Raw genomic sequence first — 27,500 nt, forward strand, 5'->3', positions numbered from 1 at the left:
CCACTACGGACAAAGTGGACAAGTACTCAACATCGACCAAAGCTGACGTGAATGCAGTAGGACACAGATGCCCACCCCATGACATGTCGGAGCGGCGACAAAACGACGACAAAACTGCCCACCACCCACCACTCGCTCATGGCACAACCAACGACCTCTAAACCCAATTGCTGACATCCATCTGCCACAGGTATGCTACTACCCTTCCAGATTCAGGGCTGCTGTGAAGAAATATTTTGAATGGTTGCCAGAGGCCAAAAATCGTGTAAGTAGGCCATCGTTTGTGGTAGCGGCCTTCCCTGCCACTAATCTTTTCTTTTTACATGATGCAAGTACGGGTGTGCATTTTTTGGTAGATAAGGGTGCTTGCCATCCCTTTGGTCAAGGCTACTCGTCAGGGCATGACAGAGTCTGTCTAAATCTGCTGACATCTGCCTGGTAGCTGTCAACGGATCTGTGATACCCACTTATAGTTACGAGAACCTCACCTTATCGTTCGGAAGCATCAAATATCACTGGAAGTTTCTCGTTGGACATCACATTCCCAATCCTCGCTGCAGATCTCCTCTCACATTATCAGCTCCTGGTATATGTTGCTCGTCGACGGCTAGTCAACGCTGAATCTTACCCGTCAATAACTCTCCAACTAGCCCCCTTCGACCTCTGACCTCGCTCTCCTCATCAGCGCACCACGACTGCCTACGCCCACTTCCTCACGTAATATCTGGATGTTTTCCGTCCAGAAATTCGTCAAACGCCCATGGTTTCTGCCAAACATTGTGTTTATTACTATACCACCGGATTGTTTGGCAGTCGCTAAGGCTACTCTACCTTCGACCGCGAATAGCTGGAGGTGTACTCGGCTGTCCGCCATTTTCACCACTTCTTGGAAGGTACGACCTTTGTCATTAGCACAGACCACACACCTCTGGCGCAAGCATTAACTCTACAGTCCGACGCCTGGTCTGCCCACCAACGCCAACATCTCTCCACCATGGCTGAATACAATTGTACTCTTCAAAACATCCCTGTGAAAATTAATCCCGTTGTCAATGCCCTGTCAAGAAACACATTGGCTGCCATTCACCTGGGATTAGATTACAACACCTTGGCGTAAGCCCAACAAAAAATTCCGGAGTACCAAGCATGTAGGACATCCTGCATATCCCTCCATTGGGAAGACGCCCACTTGATGACTCCAACGACACCCTCCTCTGTGACATCAGTACTGGAAGAACTAAACCGTGGATACCTGATCCCATGCGCCAACAGGTGTTTGATTTCACTCGTGGCCTTTCACATTCCTCACGCCGTTCTGCTGCACAGCTACTGAAGACGGAATTCATTTGGCATGGCATTACTATGGATGCTAGCTAAGGATTGAGTCCACACCTGTACTTCATGACAAACCTCAAAAGTACATCGACACACGGATTCAGGAGTGGGCCCCTTTACTCAAGCTCACCATCAGTTTGCCCACATTCACATAAATGTAGTTGGGCCCCTACCCAGATCACAAGGCCATCGTTACTTGTTTCCCATCATCGACCACTCCCAACGGTGGCCTGAAGCCATTCCCATGGAAACTGCAACATCTGCTTCATGTACATCTGCCTTACTCTCAGGATGGATTGCTAGATTTGGTATCCCTGAGCATATAACTTCTGCCAGGGGTACCACTTTCACCTCTCAACTTCTTCTTTGTCTACATCTTTTCCCACTTCTTTGTGGGGTCGATGTTAACAAAGAAGAAGTTGAAAGGTGAAAGTGGTACCCCTGTCAGAAGTTATATGCTCATGGATACCAAATCTAGCTATCCATCCTGAGAGTAAGGCAAATGTACATGAGGATGGATGGCTAGATTTGGTATCCATGAGCATATAACTTCTGACAGGGGTACCACTTTCACCTCTCAACTTCTTCTTTGTCAACATCGACCCCACATAGAAGTGGGAAAAGATGTAGACAAAGAAGAAGTTCAGAGGTGAAAGTTGTACCCCTGTCAGAAGTTATATGCTCAGGGATACAAAATTTAGCTATCCATCTTGAGAGTAAGGCAGATGTACATGAGGCAGATGTTGCAGTTTCCATGGGAATGGCTTCAGGATGGATAGCTAGATTTGGTATCCCTGAGCATATAACTTCTGACAGGGGTACCACTTTCGCCTCTCAACTGTGGACATCATTAGCAAACCTCCTATGAATCACACTACATCAGAAAACCACCTACAACCCTGCTGCTAACGGAATGGTTGAACGTTTTCATTGCAACCTTAAAGCAGCTTTGATGTCCCACTGCAAGGACTCCAACTGGTTTACCCAGCTTCCCTTGGTCCTCCTGGGAATAAGGACTACTCCTAAAGACACTCTAGATGTCTCGGCAGCTGAAAAGATGTATGGCTACCCATTGGCCGTCCCTGCCATTTTTTTCCATCTGCAACCTCCTCCCACAATCTCCAACGCCTATGTCAATTTGTGAGAAAATTTACTCCATGCAGCCAGACTTGAAAGCCCAAAGCAAAAAATATAGACGGACGTACGTTTTCCTGTGCAACGACACTAGCAAGTCGCCGCTAATGCCCCCTTACACGGGACCTTTCCTCATGATCCATCGCAAGCATTCTTGCTTAACATACATGGCAAAGAAGACTGGGTCTTCATTGATCACCTAAAACCTGCATATCTCCTGCCAGATGACCCGCCTACAGTACACCTTTCAAGAGCAGGGTGCTTTATTTCACATGTTGTCATTTTTAGGGGGATCCATGTACTGCATGTTTCATACATGCTCATAAACTGTAACGGTTTTTATTGTTATCTTATCACTCGTTCTTCCCGCACTGTATAAATAAACATGATAGTTCATGTCTAATTTTGTTTGAATTTTATAGATGTTCTTGCTCGCAAGTCTTGGTATTTAAGCTCGATATCCGTTTAATAAAGTTTAGTTGAATTCATCTCGCGTCTCAGTTTTCATCTAATTGGTGCCTCACACATCACATTGTCATATTTTTACTTTATCTGCCAAACTTATACCCACACCTTTCCAAGTCCTAACTTTTCAACAACCACACCCTCCCAGTCCTATTAACGAATGCTCTATGCTCTAATTTCTGTCTCACAAAGGGTCGAAAGTTTAAATTTTCTTCCATAGAAGAAATCAGCAGTATATTCCTAGTGCAGAGGAAAAAACGGGAATACTTTATATTTCTAACATGAATTTAATAGAAATTTATTTGTTAAGTTATTGGTTGGCTTCCTAAATATGGAAAATTTAATTATAACAATGAAGACGTCTAAAAACAGATATACATATATATATAGTACATATATATTATACATATATATATATATATATATATATATATATATATATATATATATATATATATATTCATAATGTACATATATTGCCTATATGCATCTGTTTTAGAGGTTTTTATTGTTATACAGTAATTGAATTTTCCATATTTGTAAAGCCAACCAATACATTAACATATATACATTGCTATTCAGATCATTCTATCATATAGTATTCCGTTTTTTCCTCTGCACTAAGAACATAATGCTGATATTAACCCTCTATATAATTTATCATAAATCTTTCTATGACTCCCGTAGGCCATATTCCTCTTTTTTTTTGTTTTATAGTTTGCCCTTCTTATCCACAGATTCCCCAATACACAGTTTACCAATTAATGCCATTATACAAAACCATACGTGGGATCTTTGCCAAAAATTTCACAGCAAGCACAATTCATCTATGCACATGTCTGTTCAACAAGCAGCTGAGTTAGAAACTTGTTACACTTAGTACCGAGTCCTCTGTTGAGCCAAGCATCAAGATACCAACACTTTCATTTATACAGTAGGCCCCGTGGATAAGAACAAGATGCATTTCACGAGTAAGTCCATTATAATCAGAATACGTATCCTGCTCATTATCCACCATTCCATAACCAAAGTCACTATTAGGTATTGCTAATTATTAGGTATTGCTAGTGTATCAAGGATTTTTTCGATATCAAGGTATAATAACACACTGTTAGAAAGGAATTTTATCAATTTGTATTTAATTTTGCACTTATTTGCACAGTGTATCATAGGTGGCTTTGATATCAGCATCTACATACATGTAATAAAAGGGATTTACCACGTGATAGTGTACTGTGAAACCATGAACTCTTAAATACATTTCAAGAAAACTAAGTGTTGGCCCAAAAGCCTAAAAGACCGTGTCAGGTGTTGTGCTTGCAGAGAAGGAAAATATTTTTCATTTAATGATAAAAAGAATAAGTCTTTGATTTAGGAAACTTTTAGGAGGAAAAAGATACAGTAAAGCAACTGCCACAGCCCCGTACATTGCAAAGGTGGACAAAGTTTTAGCAAACATGGACTAGGTATTGAATTTATGGATAAAGGATATGACTAAAAGAAAGATAGAGTGACTCCCATGTATTAGTCAGAGGACGTTAAACCTCCAAATAATTTCTTCAGCCGCATGAGTAAGAATTATGATAAAGATTTATCCATTTACAGCAAGTGTGGGGCATAGTGTATTCAAGAGGAGATATAATTTGAAAACTAATAGAAAAATCATGGGAGAATTAGCATCCACTAACAAAGCCACAGCAAGCATGTAACCAACAAAAATCAAGACATTATTATACAATGACAATAAAATCCCAACCACGATTATTTTTAGAGTAAAAATGCCTAACGAGACCTAAGAGTGAAGCAATGCGGTGGGCAACACAATAAAGACAGGTATTGTTCAAGTCTGCAAGAGCTCGTATGCCTTTGGAAATAAAAGCGAATATTTTCCATTTTCCATTACTTGCTAAGCTACAACCTTAGTAGGAAAAGCAGGATACTATAAGCCCAAGGGCTCCAACAAGGAAAATAGCCCAGTGAGGATAGGAAACAAGGAAAAATTAAATATTTTAAGAACAGTAACAACTTTCAAATAAATCTTTCCTATATAAACTATAAAAAATTTTACAAAAAAAAAAAAAAAAAAGAGAAATAAGATAGAATAGTGTGCCTGATTGTACCCTCAAGCAAGAAATCTCTAACTCAAGAAAGTGAGTTGACCGGGAGTGATCAACCTTTGGTATTCCTGGGTGGGAATGACCAAGACCACACCTGTAGGTCTGTGCCATTACCTGCAAGAAGTAATCCACAGGAAACTGAATAGCTTCTCCATAAGTCCTGTGGTTGCTGTACAATATGTGGTTTATGATACCTCATCTCCTTTGCTGGACAAGTAGCAGTCAGTTGAAGGCAGACGCTGCACAGAAGTTACATTTGGGTCGGAGTTAAGACCTTTGAAAGTTCTATATGGGATTTGAATTTTGGTCTACATCATCTAGAGACAAGCTCTAGACAATTATCAACGAATGATGAAGGTGCTGCTTGTGACCAATAATGCTCCTGGACATCAAGACAGAGTATTGGAAGACGTATATATAATTGTCGAATTTCTACCACCCAACACAAACCACAATTCTACAATCTCTATACCAAAACATCATTAAGTACATGAAAGTTCCCTACAATCAAGAGATAAGAACATCCCTGACTTTTTAAATCTTAAATAATGATAAATCTGCCAAATCTTATGCCATGAATACTGTACTGTATTCATCTGATGTGATATGTAGTTTAACCAATAGCCAGAACCTACAAAATGATGGGAACCTCTAATATTGCCTAAAAACAAGAACTGAAATTCTAATGTTCTATGCCAGGGTAGACAGACCCCTTCCGCCGTTTTGTTTGCTCCACGTATGTACAATTAGAATCAAGAGAACGCCGACACTCAAGGGAAATCGTTCATCAGATGTCTATAGTGTTCCCATGAAAAAACAGATAGAGAGTTGCTCTTCTTACCCATTCTACGAAATGGGCAGAGCCTTTTTCAGCCTTAGCAAATCAAAGACAGCAAAGAACTGTCTTTGTTAGCACTAGCTGACAAATGTTACAAATCGAGTTACAATATTTCAATTCTGTATTATCATTTAACGTCTCGGCTATCTACTACAAATACAAAACACACACAAATATACATACATATGTATACTGTATATATTGTTAGTAATGGCGGTCATTGCGCCACCTTTCTACCAAACAAAGACCCCACCAGTAAGGACTTCGTCGGCCGGCCACGAGTTTTGGGACCCTACCCAGAGTCTCACCCACCCCCCAACCATCCTATACCAGTCTACTCCCCTTTGAGGTCTCATTTTTTAGCCATCTTTACTTATCACGTGGCGACGTCGAAATCCCAGGAGAAAGGGGACGCCTATTGATGGGAGTGTCAGGACACGTAACAAGGCCTGACCAATGGGACAATAGTCAGGCCAATTTTCCCCCCCCCCCCCAACCTTGGGGGCAAAAGGGAGCTCAGTCTGCCTAGGAGCGGCTGGGCATCTTTCTTCGTGACTCAACCTCCATGAGGGAACGACATCTTCTTCACCCTCAAGACATCAGGGAGGCAGGACCTCTGTTTACATATCCTCCACAAGGGAGGAACCAGAGTCCTTTTTACTAAGGTAAGGTGTCTGATTTTGAGATCTGCATTATCCTTACCCAACCTCCCATCCCTTCCTTATTACATCCCATTTTTCCTTTTATCCTTTAAAGAAAGATCCTACCCACTGAACCTTTTAACCTATTCCCTATACCCAAACCACATGTGCCGTTTAGTCCTAGCCTTAATTAATTCACCCTGTGACAGTGTTGATTCTCATGTGTACTGTTTAAATCCCTAAGTTTTGCATTTTCATTTAATTTGCTTAAAGGTTTTGACCACACGACTTCATCGTGTTCCCAGGCGGTAGAAGTAAGTGTGCTGTTAATGATTTAATTTATCTCCCTTTCCAGGGAACGTGATTGCTGTGCCGAAGTTTCATCCACGGTCCACCAAACTCCGTTCGGAAGCTCCTCGTGGCTTAAATTAAAATATAATTATCTGTTGTGCTCCCCTTTCTTTTATTAGTTTTTATTTGAATATTATTGTAAATACATATATTTGTCAGTATTCCTTGTCTTATTGCTGATTGGCGACCTTTCCCATTGTTATTTTTGTTATGGCCCTTCTCTTAAGCAAGGCCGGACTCAAACCACGGGCCCGTAACAATATATACATACATATATATATATATATATACATATATATATATATACATATATATATATACATACATATATATATATATATATATATATATATATATATATAATTATTTTTCAATACCTACTTTTTAGTAGGAGGGGCCAAGTAGACACTTTCCAGGGAAGGGTCGGAGGGAGAGATTCCCCTGCCCCGGCCAGTCCGACACTGTGGAATAAAGAAGTCATTTCTGTTTTATGGGTTGAGGAGAGAGTTAAATGTGGATTCTTGATATAGCCTGTAAGATATTGTATCATTGCCTACATGTTATTTGATAACTGCTAATGTTCTAGCAAATATTTCTAGTTGATTTGTAAAGATGGTAGCAGTAGAATAAAGTAGCTGTTGTTGTTGGAAGGTTGATAAGTAACGAAATTCAGGCATCAACTTTGCATCATAGATAATCAATGATGGATACAATAGATATTGATGACTGTAGAGCACCTTGAATACAATCAGAATTTAATATTTCGTATTGAAAATAAGTTAAATTGAGTTATTTTAGGACGCTTTACATTCTAGCAAAAGCTTTCAGAAATTTGTTTTATTGACCAATCATATAACAAAGCTATTTATTCTCAGAACGACATAATTTTCCAAAATTTTGTCATGAAACTATATTATAATTATTTTCCTAAAATATATATTCTCTTCTCTTTTGCCGAAAAAAAAAACATATGTGCAGATGGCATAAGCACAAAATTATTCCTCATACTAATACCCTGACTGTAAGCTATCAATGATTATATAATTACTACCTTGAAAAATTACATATGGAGATCAAACTGACTTCTTATCCATTTCATGCACAAATTCAAATAGGATTAACTCAGTATGATAAGTCCTTATTTACAGCGTTCTTTCTAAGTGATCAAGTGGCCAAGATAGATGGGCGCTTAACGAGCGAAAAATACATTACTATCCGTGAAGCTCTAGTTCGGAGCGTTCGAGCAATAGCCATCCATACCAGCTCCGCAGCCTGTCAAAGTATCTACAGCTGATGGAGTTAGCGGAGAAAGGGAAAAACCAAATATTAAAATATCTCGAAAATAAATGTTTGGTTATTCTTTTAATCACTAAATCATACAGCTGAGGAGCAATACCCTTGCATCCTCAACTATTTTCGCACTCTTAGATTATATTTTCTGATATTCTTCCTATATGGGACTCTGACATGTGTTAGGTCTTTATTCTTTAACATTTGGGTTCCTTTCTTTCATTCTCTAGGTCTTTATTCTTTAACGTGTGTGTTCCTCTGTTTAATTCTTTAGCATTTGTGATCATTTCTTTCATTCTTTATTCACATATTTACTACACATTCTTATTATTTTCAAAATGAATGGCCTTTCACTCCAGTGGTCGTCTAAGGCTGTCAATTTTAGTTCCAAGCTTCTCACTATCCCTCCAAAAAGGAAATCTCTCAGAAACGTCTTCACTTGACCATTCCAACCTACAACTATTTGATATTTATGTGAAGCCAAGACAAGATTTTTACTACCTTGATTTAGAAATAAAGCGTATGCAGCAGTGTATTTCATTTACCTCAATCTTCGTTTTTACAATCTTCATCAAACCAACCCCTCCTAAAAAATAAAAAATAAATCACTGTGTAGCACGCTTCCACGAATGAGTGGTGAAATTCAGATTTTTATACAATATATATCCCATTCCTTTATTATTCCTGATAAATAAAATATCTTGGTTGAATTTAAAACAAACGGGTAAATTTTCCTACAGAGCACCTAAGGTATGTGGAGGACTACAAAATATAATGATCTAACTATATCAAGCCAGAGAAATGTTGGTATACGGATCCTTAAGGAAGCAAATCCTCCAAACACCCAAAAGACAAAGACTCACTAATTACAGCTATTTTTTTTTCAATCACCCATTATTTGGATAGTCATTTAAATCTAACAAAATAATCTCGTTATCTATACCCTGTGATAACTATCTCCAATTTTGCCATACGGCCATGATAATTATCAAGCGAATAAAGCTCTAGCGATAAAGATTGAATTAGTAATGTAGCAAAAATGTTATTGTATATCTTTTCAAAATTTTAGTTCAAATGTCAATACTAACGATTCTTGGCCACGATCACAGACGGTGATTGATTGATTGATTTAAAGTTTTCAGGCATCCTGACATCAAGGGTCATTGACGCCGCCACAGACGGTGAGACAACAAAGCTCAACAAAAGGGAATGTAAAGTAAATGATGAAATATTTTACATTAAAGTATCCTCAAGTATTACGAAATGCTGCTATCTATTATCTAAAAACGGAAAAAACGATGAGCATTTGGAAGCATAATACAATCGTTTCTATTGAAAACATTGTATATTAATGCTAAGCAAAATTTTGATATGAATGGATGTCTAAAAATGAGTTTATGTGCTGGTAGATTACTTCATTAATTACTGTAAGCTCAAACAATTTGATTCTCTCTCTCTCTCTCTCTCTCTCTCTCTCTCTCTCTCTCTCTCTCTCTCTCTCTCTCTCTCTCTCTGAATGTCTTTTATGCCGTTATCACTCTTGTATGGTGTTTTTTTTTATTATTATTTTACAACATCGAACCATGATTGAAACTTCTTTTTCATTCATCAGTGACATGAACAAGACAAATGTCGAAATAATCTAAGGTAGCTGTTAACGAAAGGAATTGTTTACCTACGACATTCCAATAATTTCTAAAAGATTTTGGGGATTCATGATGGTGTGTATATATATATATATATATATATATATATATATATATATATATATATATATGTGTGTGTGTGTGTATACAGTATATATATATATATATATATATATATATATATATATATATATATATATATATATATATATTATATATATATATATGCATATATAAATGTACACACACACACACACACATATATATATATATATATATATATATATATATATATATATATATGTGTGTGTGTGTGTGTGTGTGTGTGTGTGTGAACGTGCATTCAGTATTTGTAGTGGATATTCGAGACGTCAAATGATTACATAGAATTGAAATAAGGCAATTCCATTTGTAACAACTGTATGTTTTTGATAACAGAGACAGCCCTTTACTGTCTTTGATTGATAAGGTTGGAAAAGGCTCCGCCCATTTCGTAGACGTAGTAAGAAGAGCAACTGTTTATCTGTTTTGTCATGGGAACACAGAAACATCTGACGAAAAATTTTCCGTGAGTGTCGGCGTTCTTTTGATTCTAACTGTACAGTTTATACTCTACATTAAAGATCATGTTCGGTTAATCTAATGTAATTTCATTCATACTGGACAGGTCTTCAAGTGGATATGGATTGCTATATTATTACTATTATTACTTGCTAAGCTACAACCCTAGTTGGAAAAGCAAGAAGCTACAAGCCCAGGGGCTCCAACAGGGAAAATAGCCCAGTGAGGAAATGTAACAAGGAAAAATAAAATATTCTAAGAAGAGTAATAACATTAAAATAAATATTTTCCATATAAATTATAAAAACTTTATTAAAACAAGGGGAAGAGAAATACGATAGATTAGTGTACCTGAGTGTACCCTCAAGCAAGAGAACTCAAACACAAGACAGTGGAAGACCATAGTACAGAGGCAAAGGCACTACCCAAGACTAGAGAACAATGGTTTGATGTTAGTGTCCTCCTAGAAGAACTGCTTACCATAGCTAAAGAGTCTCTTCTACCCTTACCAAAGGGAAAGTAGCCACTGAATAAATACAGTGCAGTAGTTAACCCCTTGAGAAAAGAAGAATTGTTTAGATACACCTATGTGAACACGGTGAACTGCTAGAAGGTGTTCACGGTCGCCAATGCAGAGAGAGAGAGAGAGAGAGAGAGAGAGAAGCAGTTGATTAGTTAGCCGCAACTCGTTACTATCTGCTGGAATAGATAAAAGCCGATGGCAGGCCTACTGTCTTGAGATGTTTATTTTTCCTGTTCTGTTAGGAATAACAGCTTTTACTAATACATTTCTGTGAACTTTACCAATATTAGAGGAAAATATGAAAAAAGGTAATAGGATTATTCCATTCTTTCATTTCCATCATCAATAATTCTATTTATTATGTCAATGTCAGTAATGTCCTCACTAGTCATTGGATAAATATCTTCTGTCATTCTACTAAAAGTGGCCGTCGTTTTTAGCGACAGTTGGTATTGCTTTAGTTTTCACAAGAGTTGTACAGACTTCACACATATTTCCATTCCTTTTATAAAATCTTTTCTTATTTTTTTCTTTTGATGGAGTAGGCCTATGCCTATCTTTAGCAAGAGAGAGAGAGAGAGAGAATGAGAGAGAGAGAGAGAGAGAGAGAGAGAGAGAGAGAGAGAGAGAGAGAGAGAGAGAGAGAGTTATAGCTATTAATCTTCTGGAAAATAATTAATTGTATTCTTGTAATACTTTACACCTTTTCTTGAGTCTGGTGAATCTAAAGTAGTCGATTAGATTTATTCCACGAAAAGTCTCCTTTTTCTTACTATTTTTTCCCCCCCATAATTTTGAGGCACGGTTCAATTTTATCTCCAGTATTTGATTAATGTAAACAACTGCTTTAATTCAAATATTTGCATTTGAAATCAAAAGACTGGTTTCCTCTCTAATATTTGGAAAGATCAATTCATCCGTCATCGTTGGTTCGTAAGTTTGTAGCAAGCACAGGTCAACGTTGTAATTTGGTAAAGGAGACGTGTGGCAAAGCGTTAAGCGTGGGTTCTGGAGAGAGAGAGAGAGAGAGAGAGAGAGAGAGAGAGAGAGAGAGAGAGAGAGAAGCAGCCCCGCCTCAGGTATATAACCTTCCCAACCTCAAATTACCCCTCATTCCAGCGGCCGATTACACTAGGCCACCTCCTCTCATCCTGCAAGAGTCCGCCCCGTGATAGTTTCCCCTCATCAGAGCAAAGTTTGAAAACAAGTCGAGTGAACGATTTCATCTCCATTTGGATAACAATGAAGGACTCCGTAATTGTTGGCACATTCCTCTTCTTTGCTTTAGTCGTCGTCAGTAGTAAGTTGTATCTTCCACTTATTGCATCAAAAAGATGAAGAGAATGTTTGGGAAGGGTTTCTTAAATATGTATTTGCATATATATATATATATATATATATATATATATAAATATATATATATATATATATATAAATATATATATATATATATATATATATATATATATATATATATATATATAAATATATATATATATATATATATATATATATAAATATATATATATATATATATATATATATAAATAAATATATATATATAAATAAATAATATATATATATATATATATATGTATGTATGTATGTATACACACACATATATATATGTGTATATATGTATATATATGATATATATATATATATATATATATATATATATATATATAAATGTATAATACACAACCTACACACACATTATATATATATATATATATATATGTATATATATATATATATATATATATATATATATATATATATATATACTTGTGTGTTTGAAATGCCGATAATGCGTGAATTGATGAAAAATGCTATCGGTTTTTCAGTATGTTAGACAAATCTTATATAAAGGTTTAAAGGCCCCTCATGAATGGCAGAGGCAAGGGACACTGACATTGCCCCAGAAACTGACCACATACTGTATACATACATATGATCAGCGTCCAAAGCCCCTCTCTACTCAAGCTAGGACCAGGGAATGGCTGCCGATGACTCTGCAGGAAGACCTATAGGCTCCCCCAAAACCCCCATCCTTAGCTTACAAGGAGGGTGAAGTTGCAGACACTAAAGAAACTAACAAGTATGAGCGGGATTCGAACCCCAGTCTGGCGAATATCAGGCCGATACGTTTCCAATGGGCCAGCACAAAATCATGCTCAGAAAAACTTACATCGATATGATGAGAGAACATGAAATGCACAGCTGTATATAAATCACCTTGATCCTTATTTGCAACACACAATAGCAGGATAGTTTTTATTTTTGTGGAAAAGTGAAACGAATTATGTCATTCGAGTACTAAAGTAAAGTTTTCCAAACTGAACAGCTTCGACTAGTGTATTTTTCTGTGATTGTCTAGGCCAGGTGGAATAGGTCCTCAAGGCTACATAACATCAACATATTTTTCAACGTCCTTCGGAACATTGGACTAAACTTTGAATCGGGTACCTAGTGATTTTCCTCCGAGACAATGTTGGGACTAGATATCATTTGGTGGTTTTAAAGAAAAACTTCAGTCTTGGAAAATTTATCTTACATTTCTTGATGCCCTTTTCTAAGCAAATTCATGCATAAGGAACTAGAATGTTTTCAACGAACAGATGAAATATCATTTGCGCGTCCCCCCCCCCCTCTCTCTCTCTCTCTCTCTCTCTCTCTCTCTCTCTCTCTCTCTCTCTCTCTCTCTCTCTCTCTCTCAAATGTGTTTGGATTACTTAACCATTTTACGTGAGAGAGAAACCTTGACGTGACATACCGTATTTTTGGTCTTGCCCTAAAACCAGAATGACATTTTTCATTAGCAAGTGCGTACGGTTTACCAAGCAGACCTGACTGACTAGGGGTTGAAACTTGAACATTGTTTACTATAGCTCAATGAGTGATTCGGCTACTATGTCTCTCCGCCATCAGTAACTGTTAGCATTGTGCCTTTTGCATAAGATGCTTGCACCGCATGGCAGATGTGAGACGAGGCAGTTAATGTTACACTAAACAAAGCGTGATAATATCTGACTTAGTTATTATCATTATCATATCCTTGAAACTATCTTCTGACACCATAAATGCCACTCAAAGGAGATATATGTGTGGCATTAAACATCTATCATTACCCCTCCATTACCATTGATTCCGTACCATCAAGATTTATCTTCACTCCATTTGAAAACGATTCTTGTAGTGGACCTTCTGAGTCTGGAAATGGAATTCGTCTCCTTTAACAATTTTCGAATATTACAGAAAAAAAGTCATTTCAAATTTATTCATAGCGACATTTTTTCAACGTGTAAATTGCTATTTGAATCGCTATTTTTAAAAGTGGTCCATTTCCCTTGTCAACACGAACTCATCTCATTAGCATTTTTAATGAAACTGGCTATACCTAAGCTGTTTGACGATTTTCATATTCTAAATATAATTTCCTACTAATCTAACCAAACATCGGATTTTTTTATCTTATATATATATATATATATATATATATATATATATATATATATATATATATATATATATATATATATATATATATATATATATATATATATATATATATACTGTATACACGGTCTACCTAAATACTGTTATTTCCGCTTCTGTCCCTGCTATGATCCTGCAGCCATCTGAGCAATGACTTAATCTCCATCTGCTACAATTATAGTAATAATAATAATAACAATTATAACAGCTTCATACTGTATGAGCGGTCGGTACATAAACGTCACATAAAACGTTTCAATCATATTATGTCGTTTGGAGGCCAACTGGACTGGTAACCAGAGACGTAAACCATAAAATACTGAGGAATTGAAAGGATTAGGTTCATGGCAACGGTGGAAATTAAGTGATTTTTTATAGTCTTTCGGATGCTATTTGTGCTATTTGGAACTTTACTGAATCGCATAAAAGATGAGTCGAATAAGTAGTTTTTTTGTTTGTATACTCAGATATATAGTGATTTTGCTTCAATTTGTTTTCCATAATCTTGAATATGATTTTGGGCTAATTGTAAAATATGTTGCAAAATTTATTAACTTTTATTTGCACATCTACGCCCAGCAAAGCAACGTCATAAAAAGAATCAAAGAGCTCTGGACGCTCTTTGAGGTTGCCTGTTCCACGAAAATATTACAAGGATTAGAAATATGCCATTCGAGACATTTGTCTAATGGCAACTCCCTGTTTACTGCTCTTAATCTGCTTAATAATTCTAACCTTCAATTTATCTACATTTTGCCTTTACATCGGGAATCGTTGGCGCCGTTTAGTGTTTCACTGAATGGCTCTTCGTCAAAAAGCAGAATCAGACTTCTCTTGCATCGGCCTGCCAATTTGCGATGTGTACAATCTTGGCCTTTCAAGACACCACTTCTGGACTGAAATTGTTTATTTGTGAGGAGATACAGACATAAAGTAGAGGACTCTTGGAGCCACATAAGATGGAAGGGAATTCTTAACACCAAAAACTCTCTAATTAGAAAAATACTTCTATTTTCCTTGTAATTCACTACAGATACGGGAGGGGTTACACTTTCTTCATTTAGAAACATGTCCGATAAAGCATGGCAATAAACAAAGGCCACGGGAAAAAAAAAGTAGATGGGAGAGGTTGCGATATAAAGACATTAAGGGCAACATTAGAACACCTTGGGTCATTTATCTATCATTAAGGATCATCATCAAGGTTCTGTACTGTAACAAATACGCAATTGGGGAACTATCACCACTCCTCCCCAAAAAAGCATTAGGAGGCTTACGATGGGCTACACAAACTCAAAATACATATATGTATATCCACACATATATATCAATACTACGCGTACGTACATATAAACACAAGCATAACGGTCTATCAAAATATCTATCTATCTATCTATCTATATATACATACATACATACATACTCACCCACACACACACACACACCCATATATATATATATATATATATATATATATATATATATATATATATATATATATATATATAGAGATTACGCATAAATGCATATATACATACATAAACCCACACACACACAATATATATATTTATATATATATATATATATATATATATATATATATATATATATGCGAGTGTGTGGTGTTTTGGGATATAATTATCCTCCTCCCAAAAGGTGTGAAAATTTATCTTCTCAGTAACATCATTCCTACTTTTATAAGCTCAACAGGCACACATTAAAAATAAGAGCTACTGGTATTATCATATTTTTCTGAAGATGTGGTAAAGTTTACTTGACATTATACGTAGTCCTGTGATTTATCTTTATTCAATAATTTTATCACCTTTGTTATAGAAACTTATAACGTCAAAATGTAATAGATGACAAGATCCTAAGGCTGACCAACTTAACATTCTGCTCCGGTTTCAGACTTTGTTCTTGAACTGAATATTTCTCTCTCCATTTTGCACCAATCTCCATTAGTGTAGGATCCATTTTGGAGGTATTTTGCCATTCCTATATGTGAATTATTTTTCTTATTATCAGAAGGTTCGCCACTCACCCAGATATGTTGGTCAGAATATTTTCAGGATTAAGCGATTACTACAGCATCCTCATTTTCTAGTTCATTTCTTATCATAGTTGTTTTCAAAAGAATCCTGAAAGTTGTATACCCTGGAAACTTGTGAGGGGAAACTTCCACAATACTACCGGCTTCATTCATCTATACTAAGGGCGAGGCGTCGCTCCCCCGACACACATTATGTCATTCAATCTTACCTTGCATACAATAGTGTGGGATAACTCGGACCTTACTTCCAATGGAGACTTTCACGTCATCTATCTAACCTTTTCTAAGCTTTCCTCTCTTCTCACTTCCTGAAACCTCGAAATATCCCCTCTCTCTCTCTCTCTCTCTCTCTCTCTCTCTCTCTCTCTCTCTCTCTCTCTCTCTCTCTCTCTCTCTCTCTCTCTGTATATAAATATATATATATATACATATATATACTGTATACATATATATATATATATATATATATATATATATATATATATATGTATCATCTCTTCCTACGCCTATTGACGCAAAGGACCTCGGTTAGATTTCGCCAATCGTCTGTATACTTCTCCATTCATCATCTCCTACTTTGCGCTTCATAGTCCTCAGCCATGTAGGTCTGGGTCGTCCAACTCTTCTAGTGCCATGTGGAGCCCAGCTGAACGTTTGGTAAACTAATCTCTTTTGTGGAGTGCGAAGAATATATATATACAGTATATATATATATATATATATATATATATATATATATATATATATAATATATATATATAATATATATATAAATATATATATATAATATATATATAAATATATATATAATATATATATAAATATATATATATATATATATATATATATATATAAATATAAATATAAGAGAGAGAGAGAGAGAGAGAGAGAGAGAGAGAGAGAGAGAGAGAGAGAGAGAGAGAGAGAGAGAGAGAGAGAGAGAGAGAGGGGATTCTGCATTTAAAATCATATATTTTTGTTAATCTTTATTCATTATATGCTCAATACTTTTTCCCTTTACTAGCAATTTACCGAACTGTTTAATTTTCTTATACCCTTATCTTATAGAACTGTTCTAAAATCGTTCAATTTCTATTCCCTTTTGACATTATCTATGATATTGCTCACACTTTTAGTTACAAAAAACTTGAAACGCTAAATGTTTTATCCTATCGTCAACATTCTTTTCCTATTTTGAAATATACAATGTTCAACAAAAGACTATTAAACATCCACAGCAAATGGAATCCGAAATAATTTTCGAATCGAATTTCTGTCCTTTCTCAGGTGATTGCCGCCGAGTGAAAAGACAAGACTTAATTCCCTTTCCAAGAGTTGGAAAACGGACCTGGAACAGCAGAGACGGTGACGTCACTGAGCCCGGCAGAGAAATGGCTACTCTGATGGAGAGAGTTTTGGACCCGTCACCCGTCAGGACAGATTCAGAGAACTGGGCGGCTGCGCTTTCTACATACCTTCAGGATTCCAAAGTCAAGGGTAGGTAATGCAGTGACTGTTCCTCTTTCTGTGTTAATAATTTCATCGGCATTTTTTAATTTGCCAGTTTAGTAATCTTTCGACGATACGTTTCATCCTTCAGATTTGTGATTTAACTCTAAATATCTGTGGTTAAATAACTGTACAATATATCTTTTCCCTTTTTGGATGAACATCCCTACTCAGCAAATAAATCGTCAAAAGCAGTGTTCTTTTCTTAGTCTTCCTTTTAACTTTTCAAATCCCCTCTTTCCTTTAATTCTCCTCAATGTTCCTTTAATTCTCACATTTTCCGTTTAATCACTTATATAATAGTTTTCGTTATTTTCTTCCTTCCCATCTGTCTTCTTATCCTTAACTTTGTTTTATTCCCAATATTCTTCCTGGTTTTATTCTCTTTAATTTCGGATAATAAAGGCAGTTGCTGCTGTGCTATTCTGATGGCGATTTTGTTGCTCAGCAAATCGATTTCTGCAACGCTTTTTATAGTCTTCTTTGCTGATCTTTCATTGCATAGCCAATAAGAGATATTCATGAGATTCCAATAGATGGGCAAAAGAAATGAAAGCATTTACCAAACCCACCACAAACTTTGGTCCCTCGTGACCAAAGGAGAATAGCCAAATTTGTTTGCTACTGGTACATTTCATTCTCTTTTAATGAGTGATTACGCAATGATATGAAGCCATCCTAGGCAGACTAATGAGCAATATCTGATTACTCAGAGCTATTACGGAATTAACAAAAGCATCTATTTCCCCATTAGGTTCAGACATCACCGAAGGCGTCCAAACAATTTTGAAATCCCTCCTGGGCCGAAACACTGGTGTTTTCAGCAACTTTTCCAGAGGTCGTGACCTTAAAGCCCCTGGCAGAGTAGCAAGGATGCACATGAGGGCAGCGGCAGATCCCCTCCAATCAGCTGGCTTCAGTTCCCTACTTGTGGAAAACATGAAGGATAAGATGCCGGACGAACTCTCGACCTACTTGCAAGGACGCTTCAACAACCAAGATGTCGACGCAGAATAAAGTGAACTGAGAGATTTTCATTTAAATTTTCGGTACGGACAGATAATTATGGGACTGATCTCTTTAATAGTTTTTTAACAAACATGTTATGTATTCCTGCCGACGTGTTACTAAGAAAAAAAGGCAAAACAATATGTTATTTTAATCTTCTTCCGTTCCGTTTGTCAAATTTTCAGGTTTCTTCTGTTGAAAGAAACGCTTGGGACGACTATGTTATGCAAGAGGCCAAAATTCTGTTGAGAAATCATATTAATTACAATATGGAATCTCTTGAATTGTCTCAAAACCTTTGAAATAAATATATCTATGAGGTGCACATTTAGAATGATTAGCTCCTACAATAGTGAAAACACTTAAAATGTGAGTCAGAAATATCCTATTAGAAGCTACAACAATAATGCACCGATTACACTAAAAAGCTGCGGTGCAATAATAGAAATAATGCCATAATAAGGTACAAGAGATACACAAACGAACAGTCAGACAGAATGGCATTAAAAACTCGCATTTGTTAACCCCTTAATCTTGCGTATTATTTTTTCAAAGCTATAATTTTCTTCTTTGAAAATATTGCTTTCCAGGCTAAAGTAAAGTAAGAGGAAAGGTAAAAACCTTTCTATATGTCATGGGACATAAACACGATAGGATGCAAGCATTAACAAGGACACTCATACAGATATGCGATTGTATAGTTATACAAAATGTATGAATAAATTCAAATATTTGACCGTAGGAGGTGATAACTTGGCAATAAAACGAAAGACCTATGTGTAGGCTGGCATGCAGCTCAATTGATCTTAAAGCTAAGCAATAATTTCTTGAGTTAGAGTTCACAAACTGGAAAAAGGTAGCCTTCATTTCACAAGCGAACAGAAAATGCAGTTATCCGTTAGAATATGAAATAGACTGACGGTAAAATTAATGCTTCTCTGGAGGAAAGAGCTTCAAATCCTCTTGTTACGGAGGATATATAATGTGATAAACTAACTTAATATTCTACAGTATTTCATAAGTCATTACGGGTAACAATATGGGCATGCCTTGCCTATTGCCTGCCTTCTCTATCACCATCATTGTTGAATTACTATTTTCATCTACTTGTTTCGGGGAAGGGAAGGATTGATTGATTGATTTGAGGTTTTCTCGCATCCTGATATCTAAAGTCATTGGCGCCGATATCGTTTATTGTAAAAAAGTAAATAAAAGAATATTCAATTAAAACCATAAAAGCAAAGATGTCATTTTAAAAGTTAAATATCTTTCAGAAGACCTGCTTCTGAAATAAAGCTAAAACTATCACTAGCATGGTAGAACACATCATGTCCAAGAATCTTGGCAAGGATGAACCTGTCATCTGCACCTCGAGCCTCAAACAGATATCTATTTCTTTCACTACTGCAAATTCGGTCAACAAATGCCTCACTGTCAATGGTACCAAACAGTCATTGCAATATGGTTGATGTTGGCCAGCCAGTAAAAACTCATGTGTCAGCCGAGTGTGACTAATGCGGAGATGACAAAAAGTAGTCTCCCACTTTCAGGGCATACTTTTATACCTCCAAATAGATATAATATTACTTATTTCTCTCATCTTATTTTCAAGTAAACCATCCCATGCTGTTGCCAATTATTATTAATAAAATTCTTAATTGTAGGTAAAAAATCATTACTGGGAATGGGATACCTTCTTGGTAGCAACTCAGCTGCAGCATTCTTGGCCAGTGAATCTGCCTTCTCATTTCCAGACATACCTACGTGTGCCGGAACCCCAAAAAATTGTACTGTTATACCTTTCATACCAATAATTAAAAGCCACTCTAAAATCTTTAAAACTAAAGGATTATTGAAATTAAAAACTTCTAAAGCTTGCAGGACACTTCTTGAATCACTAAAAATGGTAAAATTGCCCTCATCTTGTGGTGCTATTTTCTCGATAGGGGTTAGTATGCCGTATAGTTTGGCTAGTATGCGTATAGTTTGGCCGTAAATATGGAAGCTGTTAGAGGAAGTGCACCTCTACAATTAAAAACATTACTATATACTCCAAATCCAACGTCAGCATCGGATTTGGATCCATCAGTATATATAAAAGTTGATTCCTTATGTTCTGCAATATGTTCAATAAAAAGAGACCTGGCTTCTACTGTATGTCAGTCATATTCTTTTTAACTCCAGTAAAATATTTACAAAGAGATACCACTGGTAATTTCCATGGAGGCATTGTTGGTACCTTAAATGGAAGCACCTTACTTCTAACTGTATCAAGATTGTCTATCAGTTGTTTCACCTGAAAACCATAAGGTTGAGGGGATTTTGGGAGCATCTCAAAGTATGTTGAGTGCTTTATAAAGCTTATAGTCTGACAGGCTAAAGAATTAGGAAGCCTTCGCAACCTAAACCAATACCGAATAATAGAAGACTTTCGGTAAAGGTCTAATGGTAATTCTCCAGCGTCAACAAGGAGGCTTAAAACAGGCGAAGTTCTAAATGCTCCTGTTGCCAATCTGATACCAGTATGGTGTATAGAATCTAAAATCTTTAGTCAATATGGGGTGGCTGAGGAATATATCTCACACCCATAAGTAATTTTTAAAAAAATTAAGACCTTGTATAACTTTAAAATAGTTTTGCGGTCTACACCCATGATGTATGGGACAAAACCTTTAAAAGCTTCAAGGCATCAAGGCTTTTAATTATTTTAAGTGAAGAACCCATGTCAACCTACAATCAAATATCAAGCCTAAAAACTTTGCTTCACTTGTACATGGAATCCTTTCACCTTTGATGTACATATCAGGGTCTGGATGTACTCCCCAAATAAAACAGAAATGGATAACACTAGTTTTGCTTGTCAAAAACTTGAACCCATTCATATCAGCCCGCTGAATAATTTTGTCAATTGCGAGTTGTAGTTTACTCTCAACCATTGCCATTCTAGCTTCAGCAAATGATATGGAGATCATCATCTACAAAAAGAATTGAAAGAATATCTTGAGGAATGACAGAGGATATCCCATTAATTGCTAGTGCAAATAGGGTAACACTTAGCACACTACCCTGGGGAACTCCTTCTTAGTGACATTTTCTCTCCGATGGAGTTTCCCCCACTCTCACTTGAAAAAAATCTGTGAAATAAACGACTGAATGAACAACGGTAGCTCTCTTCATAATACCAAATTATGAATGGTTTTAAGTATACCATATCTCCATGCAGTATCATATGCTTTTTCAAGATAAAAAAATGGCTGTTATATGGTGCTGTTTTGAAGCAAAGGCTTCACAAATAGAGGACAAGTCGTATCAACACATCAGTTGTTAAGTACATTTTCAAAATTCACACTGGATAGGTGATAAAATACCCTTCTTTTTCAGGTACCATATAAGTCTTGCATTGACCATCTTCTCCATGATCTAACATAAACAAGATGTCAATGCAACAGGTTGATAGTTTGCAGCTAAAAACTTATCCTTACCAGGTTTTAAAAAGGCTAAAATAATGGCTAGTTCCCAAACACTTGGATAACTATGATCATTCCATTTTCTCTTAATAATGCTTAAAATAAATGACTCTGTATTAACAGATACATGTTTAATCTTTGCATATGGAATTCCATCAGGTCCAGGGGCTGTATCATTACATGTAACAAGTGAGGAATCAAATTCTTTTTCAGTAAAAGGAGAATTGTATGACTCTTCCCTTCCTGTTTCAAAATTTAAAATTTTCTTTTCTTCAATGCTCCTATATTGGTGACCAGGGGCTGCTTCACACTTGCACGATACATTTGAGAAATGATCATCAGCCAGGGCATTGCTAACCTCGGTTGATCCAGTCACATACTGATCATTCAACTTCAACACCGGTGGTAGATTAGTGGTGAATTTGCCAGCTATCTTTTTTACTTTCCTCCACACAGAGGATGGTGGTGTTCTACTATTAATGGAGGAAACAAAAGATACCCAAGACTGGCGCCTAGCTTCTTTCATGGCACAACGGAGCTGTGCTCTACATTTCTTGTATATAATCAAATTGTCCTCAGTACGGCATCTACACAATCTAGTTAAAGTCCTTGTGGCTCTGTGCAGGGCAGTTAGTTCTGAAGACCACTAGGGGACTGGTCGTCGTTTAAATAACCCTGTTGTTTTGGGAATTGAATTAATTCCTGCTGTATGAAGGGTTCCATTCAGTAAGTCTATGGCATCATCAATATTTTCAAACTGTTCTGCATTCCCTTCAAATTCGCTTAGTTCACAAAATCTATCCCAGTCCGCCTTGTCAAGATTCCATCGTGATAATCTCTGTAAATGTGGACCATTGTTGGTGTTTATAATGATTGGTACATGATCACTAGTATGCCAATCTTCTAATGTCCTCCATTCAAAATCTAGAAGGCAAGTAGAGCTTGCGATTGATAGGTATTGCAATACATGACAAAGTACCTGTCTGGACATGAAAGTGTGTCTGCTCTCCTGTATTAAGGAGCCCAACATCCTCATTTTCCACAATTGATGATATAATATTGCCCCTTGTGTTTGCTAAAACATCACCCTATAAAGGATATCTACCATTCATATCTCCCAGTATGAGAAAGGTTGAGGGAGTTGTTGAATGATCTCTTCTAAATTATCATGCAAAATATTATCATTTGGAGGCAAGAACAGAGGGCATAATGTATATTTTCTCCCTATATCAATTTGTACAACCACTGCCTGCAGGGGTGTACAAAAAGACAAAGGTATTTGGGTAACATCTCGACGAACGTACATGAGACTTCTGCCATGGCTCCCGGCTTGTTGATTACATGGCATTCTATAGCTAACATACTCTCAAGAACAAGGAGTGTTAGCATCAAGCATACTTTCCTGTAGACATACAATTATAGGGGAATGTTCATGAATTAGGAGCTTAAGTTCTTCATATTTGGCCCTTAAACCTGACAATTCCATTGTAAAATGGAGGAGAAAACTATGGATTATTTCGGGAAGACATCTTGGATGAGGTCTTCCCATTTGCAGTTTTTAATCTAACATTAGTACCTGAAGGTTTCTTCAGAGATGGTCTTAATATATTAGGTTTTAAGTTTGTCTTTTTCTTTGTGTCCTTTTGATCTATTTGTTGAGGAAGATGGTGGACCTCAACTTGAATTTCTGATTTATTCAATTTATCTTCGGGTTCATTAGATACATAAACAGACAAAACATCAATTTATTTGATGTCTTAACTTTAATACTTCTAATGGAGGGGGTGAGAGAGATGGAGGTCTCCCTCTTTCATCATTAATAGATAGTGAGATTCTAGGTTTTTACACCTTTCCCACTACAGGTGCCATCAGGTAAGTTGGTTTTAAGTGGAACCTCCATCAAATCAGGCAAGGAAAATGCCTGAGATGTTTGTACTAGTTTTTGTGATGAAGGACGAAGGCTGTACAGAGATGGGCAATGACCTAGTGTTAATACACTGTGGTAAAGCCTCAGAAGGTAATATGCTTACCTTATCATTCAGCATTTTATAAGATGGTATATTTCTTTTTCTAGAGCTATTGGCAATACTAGGTGGGTTTGATTTTAATGCCTTAGCATAGGTATTTGATTTATTTTAGTCTTTTGGCATGTCCCATACTTATATGTTCTAAATTAGATTTGTTGAGGGCAGCTTCTTCCAACTTATACAGCTTGCAGCTCTTGTCTATGGATTTATTATTTGAGTTGCAATTTAAACAACTGACTCCAAGTGCACATTCTCCATGGTAAGATTTGGAGCAAATACCCCACATTTTCTTATTTTTGCAAACTTTAGACGGGTATCCAAAGTTAAAACAATTAAAATATTGCAGTGGCTTCTGCTTGAATGGTCGTACTTTAATCATTTCCTTTTCCATAATAATATGGAAAGGTACATCAGCATCCTGGAAAGTAAGGATAATAATTGATGTACCTGGGACTTTGTGAACTTTCCATACATTTAGTCACATGGACAGTATCTCCTCCTCTGTAAATTCATACAGATCTGTTAAAAACTACTCCCCTTCCGTAGCTAAAATTTAGGTGGGGTTTGACATCTAACTTAATATCATCATTAGTTGTTTTTTGGTTGGACAGTATTACAGATTGTGTGCTCGATTTGGCGTGGATAAGGCAAGTATTTTTTCCAAAACAAGACATATTGCCCAGTGCAATAGTTCCTACTTTTTTCTTAAGTAATTTGCATATTTTGAAATAATTCTCTGTAATCCCCTTTGATTCAGCTACAAGCCACATTCACATTGGTGGTTTTGGCTTTCTCTGGGAAGCCATAACTAAATCAGCGTCTTTTTCCGACCAGTCGGCAGGCCTATATACATCCAAATCCTTTGGTACCTTATCGCAGAGAGCAGCCATGACATTTAAGTTATTAATTCTAATATTATTCATGTTACTTATTGCTTTAAATGCTTCGTCATAACTACAGTAAAATATCCATGAATCTCGTTATTCATCTTTAAGTTTCATCCTTATTTCTTTTATACATCTATAGCACTCAAATATCTTATATAGATTATCATAGTTTGTCTCTATTGGGATTTGGGTAACATGAAGTATTCGAAGTTTCCTTGTGTTACTCACATTACTTGATTTTGGAATATCAGTAGCATTGTCCTTTCCAGTTCCGAGGTCATCAACCGAATTTTCCCTAAACAAATTAGCAGAGGTCATCATGTCCAGGGTCCGTAGTTAAGGGTGGGATTTTCTTTTTTGGTTTTTGTTGATTGTTTTGTTGATATACCTGCTTGAGAATTTCAAGAAAGTATCATTCGTTGGAAAGGAAATTTGCATTCTCCACTATTGGCACGATGAGAGTATACTTCCCAGATGGTCCACTCCATACCCTACTGGAAGGATAGCACCAAAACAGGTATAAGCTAAACCCGCCTGTTAGGACTGAGACCAAGAAAATATGGAATCATCCTCCCAATATCTGTAATGATGGGCTTCCGGCCAGAAGCCGAGAGTCCCATATCAAGGATTGGATCCCCCCCAGATTCGGATGACCCAACCCTTGAGAGCGGTTCTGCTAATTAAGTCCAAATCGTTTTCGGGATGGCTGAGATCATCCAATACTTTCACATATAGTTTTGAATGCAAATACCTCTCAACCATGATCCCTTCTCCCATTCATCTATGCAGGCAATAATAACGAATGTGGAAATATCCCCGCCATTTAAATAACAAAAATAAGAATAAATACATGAATAAATAAATGAAATAAGAAAAAAAAAATATATATATATATATATACATATACACACATATATATACTGTATATACATTATATATATATATATATATATATATATATAGATATATATATATATATATATATATATATATATACATTATATATATATATAATGTATATATATATATATATATATAAACTTAGGAGAAATAATACTCAAGAGTCAGGACGGCAAGACAAAAGAAAGTTGATAAAATTAGGAGAAGGTCGAAGTAATATTGAGCAGAAGAAATCGATGAAAGGGAGAAAAATTTAGATTCGAACTTTGGGAGCAATTTCCTTAAGTTCGAGGGCCCTCTTGTCCGTCACAATTCTTCAACAATATGAAGAAACCACATGACTTCGTCAAGGCATTCTCTCGTTAAGAGGGTGGAAGGGCAGGAACATCGAGGATTAAGAAGAACAATAAATTATTCAATGCAAGCTTAAGGAGTTCTCAGTTTAAGAATTTAAGTACGTCAGAATTCTAAGGTTGTGTATTATCTGAATTGAATTGAATGTAAAATTTAGGCCTTAAGCCAAGCACTGGGGCATCAAAGACCATTCAGTGCTATATAGTGCAAATTAACAAAGATTACCGTACACTCAGACCATTTGGTATCCATTTAACCTATAAAACCAATCACACAACTTTCATACGATAACATCTAATTGCGAAATAAAAGAGTTAAAGGATTCAAAAAAATAAACTAATAAAATTAATTAAAGCTCGTGATATAAACTAATATTCCGTATAAATTTTTTCTAAAAGTTCAGGGTATAACAATTTTCCCCAGTATATCTCTTAAAGGTTTGTCCTGGAGTAAATGTCCTCCTCTGAAGATTAAAAACAGGACAATCGACTAAAATATGTTTGATATCTATTGGCACTTGACAGGTATTACAAAGAGGGGCCTGCCTCCCTTCACCACTCTTCATTGAGTAATTGTGGGTTGCATGTGTATGGCCAATACGCAGTCTAGTTAAAATGATGTTATTCGTCCAACTTATAGAATTACAAGATGTTTCAATTTTGTATTGGTGATCAATTCAGATTTAGACCATCAAGACTGCCACTTATTCTTACAGTAAAAATGTATCTTGTTTTTAAAGGTCTTTGTAAAGAAAACTTATGGGGGATATATTAAGTAGCCCTGAAGCTTCCTTAGATGTCTTATCTACTCGTTCATTTCCATCCACCCTAACATGGACAGGGACCAAACAGAAGTGAACACCGATATTCTTCCTAGACTGCAGAAGTACTGTATTA

The 27,500-nt window shown here is 36.3% G+C and overlaps 2 protein-coding genes across 8 annotated transcripts in view; one reads left to right on the forward strand and one right to left on the reverse strand.

Moving 5' to 3' along the window:
• The window catches only part of LOC137655707 (signal peptide, CUB and EGF-like domain-containing protein 1), a 348,295-nt gene that overhangs the window by 271,487 nt on the left and 49,308 nt on the right, over nucleotides 1–27,500 (reverse strand). Inside the window, exon 1 of one of the 7 annotated variants that reach the window (XM_068389745.1) lies at nucleotides 7,263–7,329. The exons of the other annotated variants lie outside the window; for them this stretch is intronic. The gene's annotated coding sequence lies outside the window, so the exon portion shown is untranslated. Of the gene's footprint in view, nucleotides 1–7,262; nucleotides 7,330–27,500 lie in introns of those variants that run through there. 7 annotated transcript variants of the gene reach the window in all.
• Nucleotides 12,028–19,267, forward strand: LOC137644582 (uncharacterized). Its single transcript, XM_068377544.1, has 3 exons — nucleotides 12,028–12,201; nucleotides 17,740–17,949; nucleotides 18,716–19,267. Exons 1-3 carry the CDS (start codon nucleotides 12,144–12,146, stop codon nucleotides 18,976–18,978), a joined length of 531 nt encoding a protein of 176 aa, XP_068233645.1. The 5' UTR covers nucleotides 12,028–12,143; the 3' UTR covers nucleotides 18,979–19,267.

The sequence above is a fragment of the Palaemon carinicauda genome, chromosome 1 (assembly GCF_036898095.1).
Source record: "Palaemon carinicauda isolate YSFRI2023 chromosome 1, ASM3689809v2, whole genome shotgun sequence".
NCBI classification, from domain to species: domain Eukaryota; kingdom Metazoa; phylum Arthropoda; class Malacostraca; order Decapoda; family Palaemonidae; genus Palaemon; species Palaemon carinicauda.

What these genes read in the sequence shown, in the direction of transcription:
- LOC137644582 (XM_068377544.1), top strand. Translation starts at nt 12,144, where the DNA reads ATGAAGGACTCCGTAATTGTTGGCACATTCCTCTTCTTTGCTTTAGTC. An exon ending in TGCTTTAGTCGTCGTCAGTA is followed by an intron (nt 12,202 to 17,739) that starts GTAAGTTGTATC and finishes GTCCTTTCTCAG; the next exon opens with GTGATTGCCGCCGAGTGAAA. An exon ending in TCAGGATTCCAAAGTCAAGG is followed by an intron (nt 17,950 to 18,715) that starts GTAGGTAATGCA and finishes TTTCCCCATTAG; the next exon opens with GTTCAGACATCACCGAAGGC.